Genomic DNA, 27,786 nt, shown 5'->3' with positions numbered 1-27,786 from the left:
GAACAGGTTCTTTGAAGGGGTTCAAAGGGCTTTTCATAATAAATTACTAGTAACTCACCAGCTAATATAAAGTGGATATTTTTTAGGATGTGAGAAGTATGTGTATGTCTCATCAAACATTTCATTTATATTAGTGAAATGAGTTTGAACAATTCAGATTCACTACACCAAGTGAGAGATATGCCTGACATGCCAGTGAAAGCTTTATTTAGATGGAGTTGAGGAATCTTTGAGATAACAGACTTTGGACTATGCTATCTTGAGTGTTGTAGCTGAGTAGTTTTCCCAGAATCTTTAAGACCTTTCTGAACTATTTTATGAATGAATTGAACTAGTGAAAAATAAGTATATTTTCTCTTTTGGATTTCTTAACTAGTCTAAAGAATATTGGCTTTAAAAGTTCATAAAATCAAATTTTGCATGAGAAATATTATTCTCACGTTGAGGCTGGTCTTGGCAGACCCCTGGGATCTTGTTCCGTTCACTCACACACCATTGAGATAACGAGAGTGAAGTGTGGGCTAAATAGGGACAGGGCTTGGACAAGGTCATTCCTGCCACAGCTCCAGAGACGCTAAGATCTGAAGGCCGCTGTGGTACATAGAAAGATGTTACACCAGTGTGTTTAAAAATATATAAATATTTTGGAAGGGTAAACATGAGGGTCCCTGTATTTGAGGAGGTAAAAGATGAGATTGAAGAGGAAAGAACAGGGGAAGACGAAAATGAAGAAGACAAGGTGAGTGAGGAAGGACCTACACAGGAATGGTATCTGTGCCTCTAAACTGATGATGAGAAAAACGTCTCTTTTTCTGTTTTTTGAACAGGTCTTCCTTAAGCCTGTAATTGAAGACCTGAGCATGGAATTGGCCAGAAGATGCACTGAACTCATTAGTGATGTAAGTGGCTTAAGTAATTTCTGCCTTATTTTGCATGGCATGTGTGGGGCTATTATATTATAGAGTCAGAGCCGGGGAGAAACTGAAGTCATCTCTTAAAACACAGTTATTCTCCTGATCATGGAAATAAGTTCAGAAATTTTAATTGATTTCTCCAAAGTCACCTATACAAAGAATTTCTGCTAGAGCAAGTCTCCTCGTTCTTTTTTTTTTTTTTTGAGTGGGAGTCTCACTCTTGTCAACCAGACTGGAGTGCAGTGGCTGCTCCTAGCCACCTAAGCCTCAACCTGCTGGGCTCTGGCGATCTTTCCACCTCAGGCTTCCAAGTAGCTGGAACTACAGGCGTGTGCTACCGTGCCCAGCTAATTTTTTGATTTATTGTAGAGATGAGGTCTCACCAAGTTGCCCAGGCGGGTCTCGAACCCGCAGGCTCAGGCAATCCACTCACCTCAGCTTCCCAAAGGTGCGGGATGACAGGCTGAGCCACCAAGCCCGGCTAGTCTCCTCGTTCTTAATGCAGAGTCCAGTCCCTGATGAATGTTGCTCTCACTCTGGCTTGAAAGGATAAGGCACTGAATTGCAAAGCATATTCCCCTTGAGAACCCCAAGACCTTAAGATCAGTACAGCAATGTAAGTTGTCTTGGGAGGATCTCTATCAAAATGAGTGATTTTTAACATCTGGGGGAGCCTTTGGAAGAATCTTATGAGGTGCAATCATTTTCCAAACCAGAAAATTGCATATACTTGTATACATATAATGTTTACTTACAATTTAGGATTTATGGACTACTAAGTTTTAATTTTTCATTTCATTTTCATCTTCATGGCATGCTAAGAACCTTGATCTAGATGATTATGCTGGTGAAAGAAGCATTTTTGTTGTGACTTTTTTCAGTAACTGAGACTGGTTTATTTTATACTTCAAGGGAATCCTAGAATTATAGCATTATTTAATATCTGTGTATTCATGGTAAATATATAAACTAGAATTCAGGAAGTACAAGGGAAAGTATTGCTCACTAGGGACAAGAATTTAGATGATGTTCATGGGCAGTTGTAAGAGAATTGCTGGTGCAGAGTAAAGATGGCTCCTGTGAAGCGAATATGTGCCTGTGTCTTCACAGAGATGAGCACAATACTGGTCATTTCTGTTGTTGTTAATAAGTAAAGTGGTCGGAATATTTACAAATGTCTGTTTCCAAAGGAGGTCAGTCCTGGGTAGTGGAGTAGTGCGCTGGCATGTCCTCCGAAGTCAACCTGCCTAGCTTGACTCCACAGTGACCTTGGGAAGGTCATGCAGCCTGGCTGGGCTCTGTTCTTCAGGTGTAACATTTAATGTGAAGTAAACTGTCTGGAACATTGTGACTACTCAAAAATGTTAGCTGTTATTAACGACCTCCCTCTGTAACTTACTTTTGCAGTCTTCCAATCACATTTTGTATATGACCCTGTGTTGCCTTCTGGTTTGTCAGAAAAAGTCAAAGGGTGGTAGTGGGAATCATACTCCTTCCCATATACTTGACATCCGATTAATTGCAATTTAAATGAAGTTTTTTAGCAGCAGTTAAGATGTATTGAGCAGTATGTGCCAGGAATTGTAGCTTGTGACATGGGTTCTGTTCTTTCATTTTAGTGATAAGAAGATGAAAGCACAGAGAGGTTACTAACTTGCCTGGGCCACGCAGTTAAGTGGAGGGTGTAGGAGTTGAACACAAAGCCCCTTCTCTTTACTCTACCATGTTATCTCTCACTGTAGATTTCCATGCAGAGTTTATCTTAGCTTATTATTATTTATCATGCTAATATTAGTAATAGCAGTGCTACCATTTTAAACCTTAAATTCCTGATGAGGAGAGAGTACCTCTTTTAGCTCTGATATATTTTTATTGAAGGGTAACTGTAGCTGAGCTAAATTGTTTTGCATAAACTATCAGGACTAAAGTGGTAGCTGTAGGTAGTAGGTGATTTTTTTGGAATTGATAAGATAGTTTATCAGTGGCTTTAAAACCAACCTAAGGTGGGGGCAATGGCCTTTATCATTTTCAAATGCAAAAGCCGTTTTATTTCATACCCATGTAGGTAAAATCAAATACATGCACATAATTTCTGTTTATTATAAATTGATGTTGCATGACAGAATGTCTGTACTACTTAAGTATTTAGAACATGATTATTGTGGCTTAATTTATGACTGTGTACACATTCACATTTTGCTTCCCAATAGAATGCTATACTTGTTAATATACTCATTTAATTTTTAGAATTTTTATCAATGAATAGTCAAACTCTTTATGTTTGTAATAAAATTAAAAAGAGGGCTTTATACAACCATCTTAAAAATAAATTTTAATTTATCCTTTCTAGCAGGACTTGGCATATTGGACTAAATCACATTTTTAGTTTTTTAGAAGTTTGGTTAAGTAGTATTATTAAGTAATAATTTGCTTCTTCTTTCTCGGTGTCATCAATGTTATTATGTGGAGCAGAACTTAAATTTGGAGTTCTTGTCTTTGTCATATTCCCTTGCATGGCCAGATGGCTGTCTAAAATGCATCAATCACAAAGCTCAAACAGATATAAAAATTGATGTAATGCTACCCTGAGTTAGACCTGTGCTCCAGTATTCTATTTCTGATTGTGCCCACATTTAATTAGTGCCCTGTTACCTCCCTTCCCCAGACTCAAACCTCAATTTCAACACAAACCTTCAAGTATCTTAGTTTCGTTTTTGTAATCCCTTATGCCCCAGCAAGGCATCCATGTGTTTACCTGATCCTTTTTGTTGGAAAGCAGTTTTGTTTTCAACCTCTGTCACCAAGTGAAGATGGCATGTTGTTTGCCTGCTTTACAGAGTTCTGTGTCCTGAAGCTTAAGGAAGCAGGCTCGCATGTTATCTGTCGATCGAGTCACACAACTAGTGAGCCACAGAGCTGAGATTTGAAGTGAGGTCTGCCTGATCTCAACCTTGGGGATGTCCTTCCTCCGCTGCTGTGTGCCAGGTCTTCCACGTGTATTTTTGTGTTCCATGCCATAGAGAGTCTGGGTCATATATGAGCCTCGGATCACAGATGTGACCTGTAGGCACTCCCCAGTCAACCTCTTTTTATAGATGAGAAGGGTGGTTTTATGGATTTCTCTTCAAGGAGCAGCCTTTCTAGATGCTCCTCATCATCTGAGTTAGTCCTAACTCTTTGGATCTCTTCCAACCTTTATATGTCCTTATTGGGGTGGAATGGCTAGAATTATGCAGAGTTGTCCAGATGCAGATGCCAGGGCCATGAGTCAAATAGGATGATGTTTTGTTTAGCTTCCAACACCCTTTGTGCTTCTGTGTAGTTTCTTGGACTTGTGAATTGCAGGAAGACGTTAGATCAATCTCTGTAGAACATCAGAGCCATTTTCCGTCCTGATTTCTGACTGGTAGTAATAGTGTAGGACCTATTATCTTTTAATAGTAGTTGGAGTTTTAACATCACTAGGGATGAATCTAATCTGGAGTTTTCTGGCCCTCTGAGAGTGTCTGAGGTTCATTTCTTTCAGTTTGTCATTTCCTTCTCTGAGACAGCTTGAAGTCAGCAGCAAACCTGCAGACTTGGCCGTATCATCCCCTTGCCAGACAATTGATAGAAATGTTAAATAAGCTTGGCCCAGCGATCAGTCCTGGGAGGACTGCACTCTTTAGAATTCTCCATAGGGAGAAATGTCAGTTTTTCAGGTTAAGTGGCTTCACTTTGGGGATTGGCATAAGACATTTTTCTTGTTGTCTGTCTTTTTTTTTTTCTGACCTAATTTCTGCTTTGCACTTGATTTACCCACATTGAGGGGTTTCCCTCTGCATAGTTCTCTTCTGAATCCTGAAGGACACTTGGACCTCTGAGTCAGCCTCTTATTCTTCTATCAGCCATATAACGCTTTTTATTTCCCCAGATAGTTTCTATCTCATGTTTAGTCCTATTAGTCAAATATCCAGTCAATTCTTTGACTGAATTAAACCTATCTATTGAGCATTCAGAATCATGGAACTAGTAGCTTTCTGTCAGGTGGTTATAAAATATATTGGACAAAAGGGAGTCTTTAGTATGCATAAAAATTCTTGTGCAGGCCAGGCTTAGTTGCTTAGCCTGTAATCCCAGCACTTTGGGAGGCCAGGGTGGGTAGACTTCCTGAGCCCGTGGGTTTGAGACCAGCCTGGGCAACTTGGTGAGATCTCGTCTCTACAATAAATCAAAAATTAGCCGGGCGTGGTAGCGCACGCCTGTAGTTCTGGCTACTTGGAAGGCTGAGGTGGAAGGACCCCCGGAGTCCAGCAGGTTGACACTGGAGTGGCTGTGAGCTTGTCACTACACTCCAGCCTGGGTGATGAAGTGAGACTCCAACTCAAAAAAACCCCACAAAAATCCTTGTGCAGAGCAAGTTTGCAGTGTGCAGCCCCTGACTCCATGTTTTTGTTCAAACCCCCTAAATGGGGTTCATTTGCATGGCAGCAGGAGCTACATTTTTCAGACAAATGAACATTGTTGTGGGTAAATCCTTCCAATGCCCAAAACATTGAAATCCATGGCTACCCCTCCAGAGAAAGCTTGGACAATAGGAGAAAACTTGGGAGAGAGTCTTGACTACGACTAGCCCAGTTAACAATGAAGGCGTTGCAGTTCTTTCTTCCAAGGTTTACTGAGTTTAACTGGTATGGCTTCACTTGTGAAAAGACCCTCTAGATGCTTTCAGTTAAGAATGCTTGTAAAAGGAAATATCCTCACACATTTTCACATCTGTCGTCCCATTTCAGCCCTTAGCTAACCTTGGACTCATTGAAAGAAACTTGGCCAGGGGGAGGAAGCAACCCGGAACTAATTTAACCCTAATTATAGCTGAGATGTTGGAGGATTCATAGCTAAGGTCAAAGGAGAAATATAAATATTTGGGGCATCTTAATGATCATAAAGTCATCGACTTTGCCTTTTTAAAAAAAAATTGAAAATATGTTGGGTTGTATGTTGGTTATGAGCACAGATGGTTGTAAGAACAGGAAAATCCTATCCTAACACAGTGGTTTAACAAATAGCTGTTTGTCCCCACCCCTCCCCCGCCACATATAAAACCTGGAGGTAGGGGTTTCAGTCTCTAATTTCCCTTCTGCTCTGTCATCATAGTACAGTGGCTTACTGCCTTGTGGTGACATCCTCGCTGCTGCCACCCTATGACTGGGGAAGAAAAAGGTAGAAGACTAAGTATCAAAGATTGTGCTAAGTCTCTCCCTTTATATCAGAAACACTAGAAACATTGCTGGAAAACGTCTTCTACCGTCTCATGGTCAGAGCTGGGCACTTGCTCTCCCCAGGTCAATCACTGGCCAAAGAGACTAGCATGACCATGCCTGGTTTAGATCAATTTGTCCTCTGGGGCTGGTGGCGGGGAGGTGGGCAGGCTATTCTCATGAGTCCACTCGGGTGCTATTAGAAGGGAAGGGGAATGGGTAGGCAATGTAGCCAGTAGATGACGCCACCCTTAGGTCGGAAGATGAAGTGTTGTGATGGGGACTAGCCACCTATTCAGTGATTCTTATTTTACCTGAGATTTCTGCTGTTGATTTATTCTGTTCCCTTTTCTCTATCATCTCCTACTGTCCTGACACAGGAAGGCTATACATAGGCATGCTAATGAATTGTATAGCATGAATGACGATATGCAAAGAGTGGTACATTGTAAAATACATCTTAAGTTTAAAGATACAAATGTCTGCATCTCTTCAGTAAAGACTAAAGAAAGAAATGGAGTCCACAATCAAGACCAAACTGTTTGCCTGCCTTGCCAGGAAGCAAACATCTCACCCTTATCCAGTGCTCCTGTCCTGAACATTCTGCTTACGTCAGACTTTATCAGGCGGCCATAGCCCAAGTGCATACCACTGCAGGAAAGAATGTGAATGTGTTGGGGAAAAGATGGTGGCAAAAGATAAAAATAATGAGTCAAACTTAAGCCTAATGATAGGTTATTTTCTCTCACACTTAATTATATAACGGAGATACTTTTTCTTTTTCTTCCTTATGATCAAAATAGCCTACTATTTATCATACTGCCATTAACAGTTTAATTACTAGTGACTGAGGAGGGTGATTTGTGGGAACCTAAAATTATGGCTAATCTCTGAGAAGAAAAAAAGTAATTTAGTGCTCGGATAAGATAAATATGTTCTCATGTTGATTTCATGAATAAAGCAAATGTTTAATGTGGTAGGCATTTGATATCTGAGAGCCACAGCAGTGAAATATGGTCTTCGGAAATAACTTTACTTAACCTATTTGTGTCTGGTTCTACCTCAGGTCAAGTAATGCCCCTCAAATTAGGTTTTCATATGGTAAAGTTTCCGTGTAACATTTATGTGTAACATCAATGTTCCTCATGTCCTCTAAGAACCAGATAGTACATACAGTTCGGCTTCATTTTTGTGTTATAATTAGGGAGATCATATAATCTATCATCTGAATTAGGACACTTTTTTTCAGCTGAAGTCTTTGTGGTCTGGGGTAGACAAACATGGCTTTATTACAGGGGGACACCAACTTTAGCAAATTGCCTCCAACTTCTCGGTGAGTCATAGTTTTGCCTTCCCAGTTTTCAGGTTGTGCAGCCATTAGTGTGATGGTGTGATGACATTGTAGGTCCTTCTCCACATCTCCTGACTTCTTTTGGGCTCACATGTCCATGCTTGGTTTTTCCCCAGAGTAACAATTCTGGCCTCTCCCCAGGGGGAAGGGGTGACTCATTTTACTTGTCTTTTTAAGAGCAGAAAGGAGTCTGGCCCACTGATCTGATCCTCTGTGGGCTTTCTCTTGCTGATCTGCCTGCCCACAGCCAGGGGAGATTCTGGAATGATCTCCACCACGTGGCAAGCTTTCTAGGCAGGTTCTGCTCTTGTTTCAGGAAGGGAAGGAGAATGGGGAGGCCTATGGGTGCTCATAAATGAGGTAAGTTTGACTTGGGGGGAATTAATTAGTAACAGGAAGCCCATCGTGGTCACAATTTAAACCCTTTCCTGTAATCAAGCATGTATAAGTAAGAATACTAATAGTAATCTCCACTCATTTAATTCCTGCCTCTCTACTTCTTAATCGGTTACATCTGTCATGATGACTATTTATTTTCTGCTTTGAGGTAGGCAGCTATGTTTCTGCTTGGCCATAGATTTAACTATTAAGGACAGGACTCAAAATAACAATAAGCTAGGACACTGGTGGGCATGAGATGGAGCATGTTTGCTAATGACACTGGGCAGACTGGACAGGACCCATCGTCTGTGGCTGACAGACCTGGTGCTGATCCTTACAATAACTGAACCCTTCTCACCTAAAGAATAGTCTCTCCTCACTACACCTCATCCCATTTGCAGTTCTGTGCTAGATATTCATGTATTTGATTTGGCTTGTTGTGAGGATCAGTTCCCATTTGAGTATTTATTTCAGGAAATGGACTTTATCAACTTAATTCTCTGTTCAAAAAAAGGCCATTATAATTGTTTTTCTTCTTTCTCTTATGAAAATTGTTCTCTTTTTTAGATCCATTATAAAGAAGAGTATAGAAAGTCTAAGGACAAGTGTACTTTTGTGACTGACACGCCTATGCTAAGCCATGTGAAAAATATTGGCACTTTTATTTCTGAGGTAAGATATCAGAAACTTGCAAACTGGCTTGTGTTTTACTCTTTAAATTTATATAGATAAAAGTACGTGCATTAAAATTGGAGATTATCTTCAAAAGCACCATTGAATGTTGATGATGGTAATATCTATATAATTATCTGATTCTATGTACTATGTTAATGAATTCATGTGAATTGATATGTCCTACTATATATGGCTTATATATTTTGACTCTAGTGCTTTCTTGTTTATATAGAATTCCTCTGAAAGGGGATATTTTTATTCAGTAAGTAGAAAACACTGGTAAAATAGTTAATTTTAGAAGTTCCATTATTTAGTTTCCTAATAGACTTATTAGAGATACACTGTTGAATCTCATTTTGGAAATAAAAGTAAGATTTATTAGCTTTCCATAAAATGTGATACCCTTGACAAATAATTCCAAATGAATTTAAACTATTTTCGAGTGGGGATAAAATGTAGTTTACCAGGGATACCTATTATGAAACCACAGAGTGAGAAATACACTATATTCATGCTGAAAAATCATGTAGTCTCTTTCTGAGAGCATTAGAAGTGCAGTTTATGTTGCATTGTAAAGCACAATGTTAACAGGGATTTCTGTGATGAGGCATCACTGCAGTCTGTGAATAGATCACATAGAAGAGAGAAATTTGGAAAGAGAATGAATAAAATAATATTGTCAATGACTGACCTCTAGTGTTTCATAAATTATGCTGGAAAAAGATCAGTGCGATGTTCTGGGGATTATTTCTGCTAACAGGAAACAATTTTGAGGGAAATGAGTACATTTTCTTTTCTTAAGTACCAAGATCCAAAGAGAATGGGAGCTTACTCAGGATATATGCTGAACAAATCAACACTCAAATCTAGCTCTGAGTGGGAGGAACATCAGGGACTTGTCTATAGAGCATGGACGAACACGGTTTTGTTTATTTGTATTATTAGTTCTCCAGTGCAGAGAAATTCTTGATGTTCTAAATCATTGATTATTTTTCCTGAAGGAGTTAGCTGCTGAGCAAAAAATTAGAAGTGGGCAAACTACTGTGTTCCCTTGAATCTAGTTTTCTTAAACTAATGGTCAATGAATGTTTGTCTCTGCAGGTAATGATTGAGATGGTTTAGAGACACGCAGATTAGAGGTGGCAAGGCACAGAAACAACAGAAAGGCACTGCATGCCTTCCCTCTCTCCCCTCCCCTCCTCCCCTCGCAGCAGGAGGAGGTTGAGAAGACTTGAATAAAGGAAGACTATCCTTTGCTTTCAGGTTCTGGACAGCAGATTCTAACGATTTGTATTATCTGGAACAAACCTAATGTCTCATTGTTCTCAGATTGTTTGCTCACTCATCAAACATGAAACTATCAGTATACACAAATAGATTTACTTTTAGAAATGTGCGTGGTTTTAAATAGACAGTCATTATGTTCTTGCATATCTCATTTAAAGCTTTCTGTATTCTCTATGATAAGCTGGATTCATTTCTGTCTCTTCAGAATATGTTCGTCAGCTCCAGTATCTAAAATTAAAATGGTCTGTGGATTTTTAAATCAATTCTGTTTCTGAAAAAAGTTTCTTTTTGTTTTTCCTTTTATATTCACGGAAAAAAAAAAGAAATGTTTATTTTTTTTCTTTTTTCACTCCCAGGCAAAATACAAAGGCACCATTAAGACAGATCTTTCCAACTCTCTGTATAAGCAGATGCCAGCCACAATTGAGAGTGTTTTTGCAAGAGAAGTGACCCAGCTTCAGAGTGAGGTGTGGTTTTCCTTAATTGTTATATAATTATGTAGCTAAAACATAACCTGCTATAAATTACTTAGCATTTTAATAAAAGATTTTAATCCTGGATGCTAAATGCTGGCTAAAAGTTGTAAGCAACTGGGTAGTGTGTGGTCAGTAGTTGCTGGTGAAATCTCAGAACATGAAAAGGCCAAGCAAGCTTATGTCAGTCATGTGATGCTGTTTTCCAAGTCCCATTCAGCCCTATTTACAGAGCAAATTTTAATCTCATTTAGACAGCTTACTTAGTTGAAATTCTCATAGTAAAGATTAAGCTATTCTCTGATTTAGTAGATGATCCCTAAGTGAAGAACATTTCAATAGCTTGTTAAAAGTCACATAAAGAGATGATGGTTGAATTCAGGATCTACAGATTTATGTTCCATCAATTAGACATATAGTTCCTGAATTACCTTTTCTGTGAATTGTGTTTTTCATTTATAATATCTCAGGCTACCAAAAATGGCCTCTATCAGGTGGAAGTGGCTATTTTGGTGATTGCAAGTTGCAGAGGAACTTGAGAACTGTTATCTTGTAAACTCATTTTGAATCCAGAAGAGTTTAGGGGTAATTTTCCCTCTGTAGTACTTCCACACATAAGGCCTTCTTAATGCATTTAATCTATTGCGTTTCTCAAAACAAAAATTTCACCTTTTTCTGACTCATTTCATTGTTGTGCTTTTTTTTTTAATAGAACAGTCTGACTTTTTTTTTGGTCTGTTTTGTTAATCTGATACTTGGCTGTCTAGACTACATGAGAGCAGGGACCACATCTGTCTTGCTCCTTGCTCTACTCCTGTGTTGGGGAATCCTTGAAATAGTCCCTGGCATATCGTGTTCAGTAAATACTTGTAAAATGGATTTTTGTTGAATCTGTTGATTTCTTTTTAAGGATATGCTTCCTTTTACATGGTGTGTATTCTTCATACCACATTTAAGGTTAATAGTAATAGTAAACACATGGAAGTGCTGTGTGGCAGGTGCTGGTCTATTCAGTTAACATATATGTATTTCTTTTTTCTTTTTTTTTTTGAGTTGGAGTCTCACTCCAACTCAGACTGGAGTGCAGTGGCTGCTCCCGGCCACCGCAGCCTCGACCCGCTGGGCTCCGGCGATCCTTCCGCGTAGCCGGAATTACAGGCGCGCGCTACCACGCCCGGCTGATTTTTTGATTTATTATAGAGATGAAGTCTCGCCAAGTTGCCCAGGAGCGTCTCAAACCCGCGGGCTCAGGCAATCCACTCACCTCAGCCTCCCAAGGCGTGGGATTACAGGCTGAGCCACCGAGCCCGGTTTATATGTATTTCATTTAATCCCATGAGGCATCCCATTTTAGAGGTGTGAGAACTGAAGCGCACGGAGGTCATGTAACCTATCCAAGGTGACATAGCCAACATATGGCAGAACCAGCACATGAGCATGGATAGTCTGACTCTACAGCCTGGGTTTTTAACCACACATGATACCATCTCCTTCCTACCATTTCTACCCTTCTTTTTCTTATTAAACAAGTTTACTTAAACAGTCTGAAAATAGTCTTGAAAAATGCCAAGCACAGTTATCTTTTGCAAAACACTGTTAAGTACTTCATTATTACAAAGTTATGTGTTCACTGTGTATCCAACTTGGCAGTAAGCTAATCTCAGTTAGGTAACATGAGGCTAAAATATATGATGCCAAGGTTGTGCGTGGCTGACTGTGACTAATGTGCTCTTTATTTTTTCTGCCAACATCTGGTCATCTAACCACTTGCTGATAATATTGACTACTTTAAGAAGCAGATAATTATAACACAACACTTGATATATGACAAGCAACAATTAAGCAATAAGAAAAGAAACAAAAAAACTTTTCTTATTTTTATACTTATGTGGGAAGGTAACATTGTCACATACTTGCATCCTCATTTCTTTGGAAGCACACAACTTCTCTCACCTTTTTAGAGCATAAATAGGTGTATAGTACATAAATACATGCAACATAGAATTTAACATGAAACGTAATCCCGATTTGTCAGAAGAGATGATCGCATACTTTGTTAACGTACGTTAGCCTGAACTAGAGTGGTCACTCCTGGGGAGGATGTGTGCATTTTCAATTAGTTGTGCTCACCGTTGTTGTAATCAGCCACTGAACTTGCTAGTAAAGAAAAACCTGGGCTCTGAGTAAGGTGTTTATTTCAAAGATTTGCATAACTGAAATAACATCTCTTTAGATTTATGTATATCAACTTTATTATTGTCAAAATTGTGATTCTCAGAATTAACCTGGTAATAAGAGGCAAGAAAGTAGAATTATTTGACAGTGTCTGTGATAATAACTCTCAGATGCTTAAATTCAAATTAGTGATGAGATAAAGTTAGCTAGATTAACACTTATAGGAAATGACTGAAAGGAAGAATACTTAAAACAGAAAGAGAAAGAGATGTGGAGTTTTGAGAAGGCCATTTTATTAGCTGACCGCAGTTACAATTTTATAAACAAAGATCACAAAGAAAGCTTCTGAAAATAGAACAGACTGTGCCAGATTATGGTGGTTTCAGGCAAAGGTGGAATAATCCCTCATCACAGAAGCAATTCAGGCTACTCAGGCATCTTTCTGAGAGTCTATATTTCATGTATAGTGACCACAGGATCCAGTTTCAAGAGTTCAGAGGTGTTGATGCTATGAAATTAAAAACCCATTTCCCTGTGTAGTATTTATAAAATATACTGTAAGTTAAACCTATAGGTGCGTGTATATATATATATGTATATATGTATGAAATACAAAATATACTGTAACATCAAATATATAAGTATACATTGCTTATCTAAACATATGTATCTATAAAGTATTTAAGACTTTTGCAAGTGGACTTTGTCCCTAGATTTCTAGTACTATAGTAATCTTAGTTATCAAAGTGTGAAGAACATAGTGTTAATCTAGGGAAATTCTACACCATAATGACAATTCCTAAGAAATCAAATTTATCAGCAAATTTATTGGCTTGACACAATTTTCCATTAGCTATTTTAAGGAAGAAAATTAATATGATAAATTAAAGTTCAGCTGCCTCCAATTTGATGTAATCTTAATTCTAAAGTGGTACTTAGTAGCTGCTATAAATGAAATGACTATTTTAATGCTGCAAGTAGAAAATTACATAGCCTTTTTAAGAAAGAGTGCTTTTTAAAATTGTGCTTGATGACTCACCATTTCTATGATGACCCACAAAATGATCAGCTTCATTGGTTTCATTAATAAAGTCACAAGTATGATAGTAGGTCTAAAACACAAAATAAACCAGACATCTATCAAAAAGGAGCAGGCAGATACTAGCTCTTTTCATTTAAAAAGAAGGAACATATCTCCTAGAAGCTTTTCTTTGGCTTTATAGACTTGGGCACCCATTAAACTCCATCTTCTTCTACTGCAAAGTTGCATTATAGAATGTAATGAAGCCAAGATAATGGACTTTCTCAGCCTGAATGAAGTTTCCTAAAGGGTTTCCTGTATAATATAATTAATTGGTGAAAATGTAAAGATATGGTCATAAAAATTAGAAATCTTGATGGATTATATTGATGGACAGACTCTAATAAAATCAATTATTCCTGGAATTATTTGAGATGCTACATTTGAGTCCTGGTAACCAACCAAATACATAGGGTTAGTTGTAGAATCTTGGCTGGTCAGGGCTGAATAAGACTAAGGGCAGAGATCTTAACATAGCCATCAAAAGGAAAATGTTGTGACCTTTGGATTCATTATTAGCATTTAGCACGAGGACGTTGATAACCTGGATTAAATTAAATAATTCTAATTCAGATTGATCAGACTTTTATGGGCACTTAAGAAAAGAGATGGATAAATTGAGATTTGGGATGGCGAGAGCATCGAGGGTGTTCAACAGTTCGGCATGTTAGTCCATGCTGACCATCTGGAGGAATAGAAGTCATCGGTGGCTGTTTTTTTACATTGGAAATTCTGTCTTGTGAACTAGGCTCTTTTCATATGGCCACAGAAATGTAGCTATGGGGAGATAGATTGAGGTTTCATTAAAGGAAGGACTTTCTTTTTTTTTTGAATTGAAGTCTCACTCTGTTGTCCACGCTGGAGTGCAGTGGCATACTCAGGGCCACCCCAACATCGACCTGCTAGGCTCCGGCGATCCTTCCACCTCAGCCTTCCAAGTAGCTGGAACTATAGGAGCATGCTACTATACCCGGCTAATTTTTTGATTTATTGTAGAGATGAGGTCTCGCCAAGTTGCCGGGGCTGGTCTCAAACCCACAGATTCAGGCAATCCATTCGCCTCGGCCTCCCAAAGTGCTGGGATTACAGGCTAAGCCAAGGGAAGAACTTTCAATTCAAGCTTTCAAAATTTAGAGACTGTGATGTCCCAGGTTGAGTTCACTTTCAGTAGAAAATTTTAAGAAAAACTAGGAGGGGAGCAAGAGTGGGGATTTAAGCATCAATAGTACTAGGTGACTTTTTTTTGGATAATAAGATTCAATGATTTTTAAAAAATCAGTTTTATAATGACCACTTTAATAATTTTAGTAGATATATTATTAAGTTAAATGGGTGGTTCATTCTGTTTATAAAAATCCATGAGTTTAGGTCCTGAGAATGTTTAATAAACTCATTTATTCATCTATTCACTAGACAGTGATTGCATTTCTACTCTGTGTCATTCACTATGACAGGCACAGGATATTAAAAGATGTATGAGATAGAGGTCTCTAGGAGCTCATGTCGGTAAAAACTTCTTAAAAACTTTCTTCTTGAAAACTAGACCTTGTTTTGTTCTTGATGAATACTGCTCTGGTTTGTCTTTTTATGTTGCCTTTATTCTTTTGCGCCAAGTAATTTTAACTCTATTCAGCATCCTTTTAGTATGAAACTTTTAATTTATTTTACAGTTAATCTTGCCTTTCCTTCCTTCGTTGATTGTTGATTTATTCTCATTCTTGCAGTTATTCATTCATTTATTTATTCATTTTTGGGACTAACATTCATTGATGCCTGTTTGTGCCAGGCCATATCCTGGGTTCTGAGGACTCAGTGAGTTGAACAGTTACCTTCTAGTAAGGGGAGACAGATTATAAGTAATTATACAAAAATAAGCAAAGTCAGTAAACATTGTGATGACAATATAGGACAAAGGTATAAACTGAGAGTGAGGGGATAACTTGGTTGTTGTCTTTAGACTCTTCTGAAACTTCCAATTTTGTGGTTGAGTTTGGTTACATCTGTTTCTGAGGTATCTGTCTCATGCTCCTTCTTCATCTCAGTATGGAGGAAATTTAACATGGTAGTAATGGATGATATTGGTCCATTTCCCTAATGGAGGCCAAGACTTGACATATTTGAGAATTTTGCATGCATGTTATATTTTCTCCCAAAGATTTGTGCATTTAGTGAGGTTTATATTATTTAATAGCAGTGTCTATGTGAAAATAAGGTTCATTCATTTAAAAACAAACAGTTCAGTTTTAAATATCCTATAATTCCTCCCTACTTAGTAAGTTATTTTCACAAGATTTAAACCTTGAACATTGGTAACCCTTAAGGCTCTTGGGTGATTTCCCGAAACTGTACCTGATGTTTAAGCTAGATGAATAGAAGTAGGGGATTTTATCTTTGGTGAAGACATTTAGAAATAAATTTTTTTGAAAAAGAGTTAGAATTAGGAATGTAAACAGAAACAGATGAAAGCATTTTGGGTGTTATCTTTTTATGGAGTTTTAGGCAAATTTTACTATAAGTGTTAGTATTAAAATGTATAAAATCCTAGCAAAACACTGAAATTTAACACACCTCTAAATGGAACTAACAATTATTTGTGTTTTTAAAGGTTGCCTACAAGCAGAAACATGATGCTGCCAAAGGATTCTCAAATTATGCCCACATGAAGGAGCCCCCTGAGGTCAAACACGCCATGGAGGTCAATAAACACCAGAGTAATGTAAGGAAGTTCATGTCCCATGATTTTCTAGAAAATTGTAGTTAACCCACATCAGGGCTTATGATTATTTTGTTGAAATTTAAATATCATGGTGCCCCTATTTCAAAAGGACTTTAACATTTCTTATCAGCGAGAGGTACATCTGAATTATCTTGTCTGCAGCCACTAACACTTTATTGGATGACTTTAGACTATCAGACACTTTCAGGAATTGGACATTTTGCTTTGCACAAGACAAATATGGATCCTTTGAATCTGTTAGATGATTAGCATTTCCAGAGCTTACTTGACTTGATGCTGAGGCTTATAATTTCCAGTCTAGAATTGCAGAAGAACTGGAAGAAAGAGCATCGGAAATCAATGACTCATGGAAGAATTGTTCACAAACACTCGCTAGCATGTAATCCATTACTGATTTTTCTGGAATGCTTGTGGGGAGCAGATTGTCCAACTTGCGACTCATGGGGAATATGAAAACAATAGATGTCTACTGACTAACTTACAAGAAGCTAAGAGGGAGGAAGTTAGCCTATAGAAAATGAATTTGCCTGAGCCTGCGGGTTCGAGACCCACCTGGGCAACTTGGCGAGACCTCATCTCTACAATAAATAAAAAACTTAGCCGGGCGTGGTCACGCTCGCCTGTAGTTCCAGCTACTCAGAAGGCTGAGGCAGAAGGATCGCCGGAGCCCAACAGGTCGAGGCTGCAGTGGCCAGGAGCTGCCACTTCACTCCAGTCTGGGCGACAGAGTGAGATTCCAACTCAAAAAAAAAAAAAAGAAAAAAAGAATTTGCAAGCCTGGGGAACATACCAAGATCCTGCCTCTACAAAATTTTTAAAAAGAAAAATTAGCTAGGCATGGTGGCATGAGCCTGTCGTCTCAGCTACTCAGGAGGCTGAGGTAGGAGGATCACTTAAGCTCAAGAATTTGAGGCTACAGTGAGCTATGATCATGCCACTCCACTCCAGCTTGAGTAACAGAGTAAGACCTTGTCTCAAAAAAAGAAAGAAAAAAAATGAATTTGTTCTTTGGTTGTAAGTTACCATATACATGGAGGCTTTCATGCATGTGTTTAATTGCCACTACTGTTCTGTGGCCTAGAAGGGTAATTCCTTCCTGAAATTGCAAGGGAAGCGTATTTGCTGCCTCATTATGACTTCTGTGCTTCCCAAAAGGAGTGTATGACCTGTTTGTCAGGGTTCTTTAAGCATTAGAATTAGTTAAGATGAAGTGTCTGTCCTAGTTGGGTCAAGAAATTCCCTTTCTTGGAAAAGTATCTGAGCATGTTCGTCATCTCACGTGCTCAGAGTCAGTTCCACCATTAGCTGTTTTTTTCTGTTTTGTTTTTTTAACTCTGAATGGTGCTTTGCTGACCCTGAGCCCCCAGAGCCAAGCTGTACAGTTTCTCTCTGCAGGATGGCAACAGTTATTTGATACTAAATTACAATAGGTCAATGTTTAAGTAAAAACAGAGTGAGGTTTTACATTTTAACCCAAATGCATAAACATACACCAACACTAAAGCACTTTTCTAAGATGGCTTAAGATTACTAGGAGATGGAGAAGCTACATGTCTGTAATTATTTTAAGGGGATGCTTTATAAGAACTGTTTGCTTACAGAATGACTATAATAATCATAATAACTACCACTTACAGAGCACAGCCATGCACCAGGAACTGCGCCAAGACTTTGATCATTTCCAATTCTCACAAAACTCCTGTACTGATTTCCATTTTCTAGATGAGGAAAATGAGACTAAGAAATCAAACTCCCGAGTCTGCCCTTTTCTGTTACACCTTGCAGCCTTCCTCTTAAAGGTCGCTGGCAATTAGTCAAGATTTTAAATGAAATGTTTAAAATGGGGAGCAAAATAGGTTATCTTCAGTATTCAGATGCACTGCAGGAAAGAATAACTGAGAAACTCTCAGCCTGAGTTCCCACTACTTTGACACTGAAGAGACTTTGAATTTACATAAAAGACTGAGGGTTAGAAGGTGGTCTGGTGGTCTGGGGTGGGCGCTGGTGTTCCACGGATCCTCGGGAGGCCCTTTCTAACTCTATAAGTCAATGAAATTCAAATACGGAAGTTCCTTATCATAGAACTGAGCTTATTATTTTAACTCTGCCTTTTCTTTTAAAAGGTCTTTGATTGAGGGATTGAGGGAATAGAGTATAAAGCCCTTTTCTCCTTCATTCAATACTGTGTACTTATGGGAGAAGGATGTGTTTACTTACACTCCTCTGCCTACTCAACTCAACCTTTACATGCAAAGTTTGTACATATAATAGGATTTAGAAAGTGTTTAAGACTATTTACTCAGATTTAAAGTGAGAATGATATTTGTATTCTACCTGGGAAGTAGTTGATATTCCTCTAGAGCAAGCCACTTCGAATAATACATTTGTTGTTCCTACAATATGAAACTGAAACGTAGATCTTGAAAGCCACCAGGAAAGCTAGAACACCCCTTCGTTCAGTGGTGGGGGGGGGGATCTATAGACTCGCCATAAAAAACAATCTCCCTTAAGTCTGTCTCCCATAAAACTTCACCCCAATGAAACTTATTGCAGAGAATTTACTAGCAGAATTATCCATTCATAATGTGGACTGTCACTTTACACTGTGGCTATAAATGACTTAATTTAATTTAAAATAAAAACAAGTTGCTTAATCAATCTCTTCTCTTTTCTTCTCTCTCTCTCTCTCTCTCTCTCTCTCTCTCTCTCTCTCTCGCCACGGTCTCACTCTGCCACTCAGGTCTCACTCTGCCACTCAGGCTGGAGTACAGTGGCACAATCACAGCTTACCACAGCCTTGACCTCCTGGGTTCAGGTGATCCTTTCACCTCAGCCTCTTGAGTAGCTGGGGCTACAGGCATGTGTCACCACACTTGGCTAGTGTTTGTAATTAAAAAAAAAATTTTTTTTTTTAGAGATGATTTCTCACTGTATTGCCCAGGCTGGTCTTGAACTCCTGGACTCAATCCCACTTCAGCCTCCTAAAGTGTTGGACAGGCGTGAGCCACTATGCCCGGCCAAGTTGTTTTATATATCTAAATCTCAATTTTCTCATCTATAAAGTGGGGATAACAATATCTACTTCAGAGGACTCTCACAGGTATTAAATGATATAATATATGAGAGGTGACCCTCCCCCAAACCAGAATTTATTTATAAAAATTATGTATTTATTCTTACGTGCTTAAACTTCAGTGAGCTTCAGAATACTCTCCATTTGATGCAATACACCTATCAAGATGCTTTTGCTACTGCTCAAAACAGTTTTTTTTTTTTTTTTTTGAGCTGGAGTCTCACTCTTTCTCCCAGGCTGGAATGCAGTGCCAAGTTCACGGCCACCACAGCCTCAACCGGCTAGGCTTAGGCAATCTTTCCACCTCAGCCTTCCAAGTAGCTGGAATCACAGACACATATCCACCATGCCCAGCTAATTTACTTTATTTTATCTTTTATTTTCTTGTAGAGATGTGCTCTTGCCAAGTTGCCCAGGCTGGTCTCGAACCCTGAGTTCAGAGAGTCCTCTTGCCTCAGTCTCCCAAATTGCTGGAATTACAGGCATGAACCACTGCACCCAGCTCTAAACATTTTTTGAACTCATCAATTTTGATACCTTTTAGTACTTCTGCCATTTTTTGTTTCACCTATTCCACATTGGCAAAACATTTATCTTTGAGGAATTTTTTCATCCAGGGAAACAAAAAAGGTCACTGGGGCAAGATCGGGTAAAGGGGGGGGGGCATTGGTGAAAAACTCTGAACATTCAGTGCATTGTGGACAGGTGTTCCCATAAATCACCCATTATGAAATGGGCAAACTGTTGAAAGACTCTCCAAAAAAATTTCACTGAAGCCAAACAGCCTCTCACAACTCAAGCTGGTACACAGATGGCAATAGGTTCTTAGAACTCTTACCTAGCATGGGAAGCCTGTACTACAAGGAGCCCTACCTCCAAAAAAATAATTCTGTTTTTTTGGGGGGCGTTCCCTTTGTATGTAAAGGATTCTGCAGAAGAATTGTTCAATAAAACATTAGCCCTGTTTGGCTATCCTTCAGTTTTTAAAGGGTGACTTGAGAGTTTAGAGTGATATCATAGTTAATTTGAAACAATTAAATACATTCAATCTATGAAAGGACAAATCAACATGAATTTTATTTTAGGAAATGTATAGGCCAGAAGGATATATTCAAAAGTGTCCTAAACTTATCTTGTTAGTACTATAATCAACAAATAATTAAAAACAGCCAACCAAAATCCTATTGTATCTTAAGGGATGTACCCCTGCCAAATTTTTATAATGTAATTAGAGAAACTGGAGATATTCTATCCTGTGACTTTCCCCTAAAGATGAATTTATAATGAAAACCCCAGATATATTATTAGTTCTCAGCAATCTTATCAGAGACATGATGTCCAATAGTTCTGAAATAAGTTAAACAAATTTTAAGCTGCCCTTTTATGTTTTATAAGTGATGCAGTCTACACAGGCTTGTGATGAAATTGGAGTGGTAAACTTTTCCAAAACACCATATTGGTAATCAATTCAATGTGTATTAGAAAGAAGTGTTCAGCATGGGAAATAAGACACTTAATGTTCTTTTCAAGGAAGATATATATACTTTTTAAAAATTAATAAAAACTTATCAGTAGACAATTTCTATTCCAACAGACAGTGAAAAAGCTTAAAGATAAATCAGAAAAGTGATACTAGAAAAACAATCATGGCTCTACATGGCTCCCCAATGTGACTTGCAATAGCAGTGCTTTAGGATTTAGTATTAAAATAGATATTTTAGGATTTGTTCATCTCTTAGCCAGAATAGTTAGTAATGCTAATTCTGCTTTCTTCATGAGATTGTGGTGCAATAAAATTAAACCATGAATAAGAAAACTTTTTATCTACTCTAAAATGATTTTTAAATAATGACAGCAATCATATAAGTCACTCTAACTATAGCTCCCTATTTTACTCCATCTTTTAGAAGATTGAAAACTTTTCTGTCTTCTGAATAGTATCAGATCCTACATTTGCTTATATTTAAAAAGGTTTATATTCTTTTATAGAAAAATAATATTTATAATTTAATAATTTAGGAGGGTTTTTACACACAGAATGCCCAGACAAATCAGCTTCATTAAGGACAGAATTACCAGCCCAGCCTGAAGGGTTTCTCTAATGTGAGAGTTTATGAAGATGACAATCTTAAGATTGATTGAATAAGTACTTTAAGGATATTACTATATACCAGCTACATGACTCACTTCCATTTCACAGACTTTAAAAGGTTTGCATTCTGTCTAGTTTCTTCTCACCAAAAATTATCTTAACCTTCAGCCGAACAGCAAAGGGAGTTGTTTCAGGTCAGCTGGATTCCTTTTTTTTAAGGTCTGCCTGTTCATACTGCCCTCAGCTCCTAAGCGGGGGTGGGGGAGTGGTCAGTCTGTCTGTAGATTTCTTCAAGGCTTCCATCCTTGACCTCTCAATCTCCTCATCTTCAAGTGCTTGACTTTCACTTCAAGGACAGCATGGAGGTCTTGCTTTCCTATAGTTTATTGACTGACTTACAGAGGAGCCTCAAATCACTATTGTATAAATATGAAAAGCTTGCTAGAAGGCCACTGTGACTCCTTTGTACACATCAGGCATCCATGTTGCTTCCATTTGCAGTATCTTATACAAGTTCCTCTTATTGGCCAAGTCCAGCTCAGAACTATCTAAGGAAGGGAATTCTGGAGAATGTAATTCCATCCTCAGAAGGGAGCTTTAATGCAGCCCAGTTCAGTACAGACAGCCTGGCATGAGAGGGGTGGGATAAGGATTTAATGAATTAATGCACATAAAGGATTGTGTGGAACACTGAGCACTCTGCATGAATAGAAAACGTGGAAGAGACATGGCTCTCATGAAACAAAAGTAGAAATATTACAAGGAGAGAGCAAGCTGAGATTAAAAGATAGTAAAATGAGATGAATACAAGCTAAGGGCGAAAATGAACATGGTAAGATGAGGAAAAATTCAAAAAGATTTTGTTGGAATTCAAATCTTCATTGGAGGCAGCAAAGAACAGATTTGACATGAGAAAAACATGAAATGAAGGCTACATTAGACAGAAATGTCTAGATTTAGTGACAGGAATCTATCTCAAGTTAGTTCAAGAGGAAAAAGAATGTATTAGTTTATATGATTGGAAAATTCAAGCTACAGCTGATATAACTGGACATAGAGGCTTCACAGTGTTACCGGAGCTCTTCTCTTCCTATCTCTGGTCTCTGGGCTGAGTATGACACTTTCAGACAGACTCTCTGTGTGGGCTCAAGGCACAGCTTGTATTCCAAACTTAAATCATCCTTACGGCAGCTGATCCCAGAGAAAAAGAGACCAGCATTTTGTCCTCCAGCTCAGATCCTTTGCATGTCTCTTGCCTTGCTTGGGTTGTGTCTGCCCTTTCATTAGTCATGGTTTCCAAATGGATGGGGCATCTGATTGGATAGCCTAAGTCATATGGCTACACCTGTTGACAGAAAGGTAGGCTGCGTTTGGGAGCTTCACACAATCACATGGGAGCAACTGAGGAGCAGCTTCCAAATAATACAAATGATAAGAAGACAAAAAAAAAAAAAAATCAATACAAAGGAATTATCTGGGAAAATGACCCAGATACATGAATAAGAGCAAAGAAATAAATTCATTGAAAGAAGACAAGAGCAAGCAATCAAGCATGTAAGGTAGTAATTCTAGGTGTTCCCATGGAAGAAACCAGGATCACTATTTTCAGATAAGACTATACGCTGTTATATACTATTAAAAGATGAAGTGGATCATCTTGGATATAAGATAAATGTATAAAAATAGTATATAATAGTTATTACTTTGCCCAGTACAAGACAGATAGAACAAAATGATGAAACTTCATTGAGAGATAACATAAAATATTTAAAGAAATAGAAGAATATACCATCTTCTAGGAAAAGACTGAAATATTGTTAAATGTCAATTTTCTTAAGTCATTGTATAGGATTAGTGTAATACCCATTAAATTTACAGTTGTTTCCTTTGTGGAATTATTCTAATGTTTATTACTGAGAGTATATAGTTAAAAATAAGAAAATAGTTGATATAGAAGAGTAGGAAAAAAAACTTAGTTTAATGGATATATAGCTGTTTGAAAAATTGCATATAGCTATACATCTAAGAAATGTATGAGTGAGGCAATGAAGGTTAAATTTTCAATATGCCGCATAATAGACTAAAATGAAGACCATTATTATTATTTTTTCCTCCTCTGTCCATCATTCTTTCTTCTCTTCTTCCTCCATCTTTCTTCTTTTTTCCTTCTCATTTTTTGCTTCTGTTCCTCCTCCTTGTATGCTTGCTGCTATGCTCTGAGGATAGAGTAGGGAGCAAAATATTACGGGACATAACGTAAAATCAATGACTCTCAGCCCTCTTGAGTTGATGATTTTCAGAAATCTCTTCCTTTCTCTCCTTATTCAAAACAATATTATACCAAACAGTAGTGTTATGAGAAGACTGAAGAATGAAGGCCAACCCACTGTTCCAACAGGGTTAGTATTTAGGGGTTGAATCTATTTAGGAACTAGAAATACACACACACACACACACACACACACACACACACACACACACTTTGGCCTCAAGTCTCTTTTCTGCTGAATTCTTTTCTTTAAATTTAATTTTTGATTCTTCCTGGGTTTTGGTGAGCCTTAAAATGGGGCAGATATGTATCGAGAAATGTCAAATGAGCTTCCCTCAAACCTAGCAACGGGTAAGGTGTAGGAAGATGAATCATCTGCTCAGAAACCACGTTGCCATATCACATATGTTCAGACATCCCTGCAGAGAGTGACATCAGGAGCTTGCTACTCTTGAATGTTCCCCAACATAAAGCCCCCCTATTTTATGGTCTGTCCCCGAGGAGTGATATTCCCAAAGATCCAACTAGTGATCAGTCTCCTGTGCTTTTCTCCTGTGTGGCTCCATGGTGTCCTCTTGTTTGAATGCACAGCTCATGTCAATCTTAATATTTGTTTTGAGTCACATATGCCGGCCTCTAATTTGCAATTTACATGGATGATGGGGCCCTATTCAGAGTCCTGCTCCTGCTGTCTTTGTGCGGTTCACCTCTCTTCACGCGGGCATCAGGCTGAACAGCATATAATTAGGTAACCCATGTAAAGCTTAGATTTCTAAAAGGTTGCAGTTCTTTTCAAAATGTAAGGGTTTCCATTTTTACCCTCATTCTTTTCTAAACAAAAAGACATTTCCCCCCTGTGGTTTTCATATGAATGTAGTAACTTAGAAACAGTTAGTCTTGTAGGTGGGTAATAATTTTGGTTTGTTTTCACCTGAGAGCCGGTTTTTATTTACACAGTTTGTATTTAACTCAGTGTAGGCTGAGATTGATTTGTCATCATTTGTGGATGAGTGTGCTGCTTTTTGAAGCCAATGAAATTGGCCTATTTAAAAATCTTGCCTAAAGATTTAAAAATCTGCCCAACAAAATAACTTGGTTTCCAGCTTATTTTTAGGCTCCTTTTACTAGCTGTACGCACCAAACCTACCTGAAATAACTTGTTAAAGTAAAACCTATGAAAATATAAATACTAAAGAAAACAGATGTTCTTGCTGAAATTATACTAATTGTGTTTAAGTTGTGCTTACTTGTCAGACAGATTCATGATTATAAATGTAGTTTAAAAAATAGTCTTGGTGGTTGGGTATGGTGGCTTATGCTTATTAATCTCAGCACTCTGGGAGTCTGAGGTGGGAGAATTGCTTGAGCCCAGGAGTTTGAGACCAGCCTAGGCAACATAGTGAGACCTCATTTTTACCAAAAAAAAAAAAAAGGTTTAGTGGAGTGTGCCTGTAGTTCCAGCTGCTTGGGAGGCTGAAGTGGAAGGATCACCTCAGCCTAGGAGGTCGTAGGTGCAGTGAGCCATGATTGTGCCACTGCACTCCAGCCTAGGCGACAGAGACCCTGACTCACAAACAGACAAAGTCTTGATGATGAAGCAAATGTAAACTCATAAAAGAGTAGGTAGAAATTTATATAAATGTTTCACTGAAATAAAATAATATAATGCAAAGGAAGCCCATGGATGTATTATTGCATCATCACTTCTGAACCTGATCTTATTTTGAAAAAAGAAAGTGTGAATTTTTCTAGTTCTGCAAGGTTGAAAGGAAAGTAACAAGGTGCATCAATATTACCCAGAACATGGGTTCATAGTGATGAACTGGGGAATTTAAGTCATATTCTTGGGCCTCTTATACTGAAGCTGTGTTGTAGAGGATTTTAGAGACACCTCGGGGATCTAGGTTTCTAGAATCTAGCACCCCAAATGATGCTATTGCAGACAGTTTGCAGGTGACATTAGAAATATGTGTTTTGTAAAAATGTAATTAATTGTTCATTTTGTATAGATGTCCTGTGGTACATTTTTGTGTTCTACCTTTCTATGCTCTGAAAAAGTGAAGGTGGACTTTAAAAATGCCCATTACCATACACTTTGCGTTTCAACTTTAGTAGAATACATTATAATAATCAGCTGGTCCTTGGGGATATGGCCAAATGGAAACACACCTGGTAAATATTTCTTCAGCTCATGACATAGCTTGAGAAATAGATAAATGAACAGACTGGTGAGGTGCTGACCATCAGATATCATACCAGTTCGATTCTGGTCTCTCCTCTCATTTGTCAGTCAAGTTCATCTAAATGACTAATGTGATCTAAAGGACATTTGACACAATTTATATATTTTTCTCTTTAAATCTCTACTTTCTATGCTTTGACTTGTGTCTAACATGTATTCAGAGGGCGAATATTCCTTAATGTAATTGTTTTTATTTTGAGAGGATTCAGTTCATTGCAATGAAACTTACTGGGTGATAAAAACAATCAGTACCTATGACTAGGTCTCCTAGGCATGAGCATCTGAAGAGTTCAGCATTTGGAAGGAGAGAATGAGCTAGATGAAAGGTCAAAGGCTGGAAAGTTACGTAGCTTGCTGCCCTCCCTCCCCAAAAAAGTGATTTTCAATATTTTTGCACTTATGCTGCCTCCACTGGTGGTTGAGTCTGTGTTGGTTAAATTGAAGACCTTGAAGATATTCTGTATGTAAATATAAACATACATGCTTAGACACAAAGACATACTCATAGGGTAGTGTACATAAAATCCTTTAAGCCTGATTTTATGACCTGTTCTTAGTCTTATATTTCTTAGTACAAATTTATCACAAATATGTTAATGTCAGTGAGACATAGTATAGTATAAAGAGTTAATATAGCTATACAAATAAATGTGCAAAAAAAAAAATCTATCAATAGACTCTGTAAGCTATCATGGCAAGGATAAATAATGTTATGGACCTGAAGGCTAGTAACTATATGAAATTACTAATTGTTTTCTTTTTTTCAACCCAAACTGTCTCTGATCAGATTTCTTATAGAAAAGATATACAGGACACCCACACGTATAGCGCGGAGCTCGACAGACCGGATATCAAGATGGCAACTCAGATCTCCAAGATCATAAGCAATGTAATTTCTCTCTCTAATCTTGAGCAGAAATCATTTCTTATTTTTGAGGTTGCAAACCACAGCTTTGACAATTGGATGGTTAATTTAATTAGTGTAATTAATCAGAATTAATGACATCTCAATTTTTTCCCTAAATTGTCCATCTTGTTATGTTAATTATTTGGATGTACACAGAAACAGTCCAAGCTCAACTTGACTATAGCTAGTATAACCATACTTTTAGAGAAATGAAGACTACTTGGTATAAGTTCGCATTAAGGTGTCTCAGCTGGAAAGTCAAGATTGTCAGTCATCTGGTCCCATATAGTCTCTTACCTCATCCTGCTCCAAAGACCTTTGCTTCACCTTCTTGCTGTCTTGCTGCAGATTCTCTGCCATCAACATGCAGCTTTGTATACTTCCTATATGGCATGGCTGTTTCATATCTTCTCTAAGATGCCCTCCGTATATACCATGTTACTAAACATACAACAAACCCTGGTTAAAAGTGATGATTTAACTTGAACCAAATATTTGAATAACAGGCTAAACTCACCCTAAAAATCGATAATTACTAAATTCAACTGCATGTCAATCAAACAATGTCAGACTAGTTCCTGAGAAAAAACAAAACCATAAAAGCTACCTATATGCAGTATGCAGGGTCACAATTATCCAGAAGTGTCTCCTAATATTTTGTTTCAGTATATTTAAATATAATGAGATGACTAGGTTCTTAGCCTCAAAATTAGGAATTATTTTACTGTAAAAAGTTGAGTTTACTTAAATAACCACATGATAAAATCAATTGCTATCTCAGCAGCCTACATTTGAGTATTTTATGTATTATAAGGAATATTTTTTTAATGGACTGAGAATCTGTTATATTTTATTTTGGCTAATGACAATGTAATTCTTCATTGGAAAG

General features: G+C 37.9%; 1 protein-coding gene across 1 annotated transcript in view; it reads left to right on the top strand.

Moving 5' to 3' along the window:
- Positions 1-568: 568 nt before the first annotated feature.
- Positions 569-27,786, top strand: part of NEBL (nebulette) — a gene marked incomplete at its 3' end in the record, with an annotated part of 81,407 nt that continues 54,189 nt past the window's right edge. Inside the window, exons 1-6 of the mRNA XM_008055913.2 lie at positions 569-739; positions 828-899; positions 8,454-8,558; positions 10,205-10,315; positions 16,183-16,293; positions 26,778-26,879. Of these exons, the coding sequence (XP_008054104.1) occupies positions 659-739; positions 828-899; positions 8,454-8,558; positions 10,205-10,315; positions 16,183-16,293; positions 26,778-26,879 (582 nt within the window). The remainder of the gene's footprint in view (positions 740-827; positions 900-8,453; positions 8,559-10,204; positions 10,316-16,182; positions 16,294-26,777; positions 26,880-27,786) is intronic.

Source organism: Carlito syrichta, unplaced genomic scaffold (genome assembly GCF_000164805.1).
Source record: "Carlito syrichta isolate Samal-C Ts95f unplaced genomic scaffold, Tarsius_syrichta-2.0.1 Scaffold302026, whole genome shotgun sequence".
In the NCBI taxonomy this organism is placed as follows: domain Eukaryota; kingdom Metazoa; phylum Chordata; class Mammalia; order Primates; family Tarsiidae; genus Carlito; species Carlito syrichta.
The sequence above is the reverse complement of the archived record's forward strand: the minus strand, read 5'-3'. Positions and strand labels throughout refer to the sequence as shown.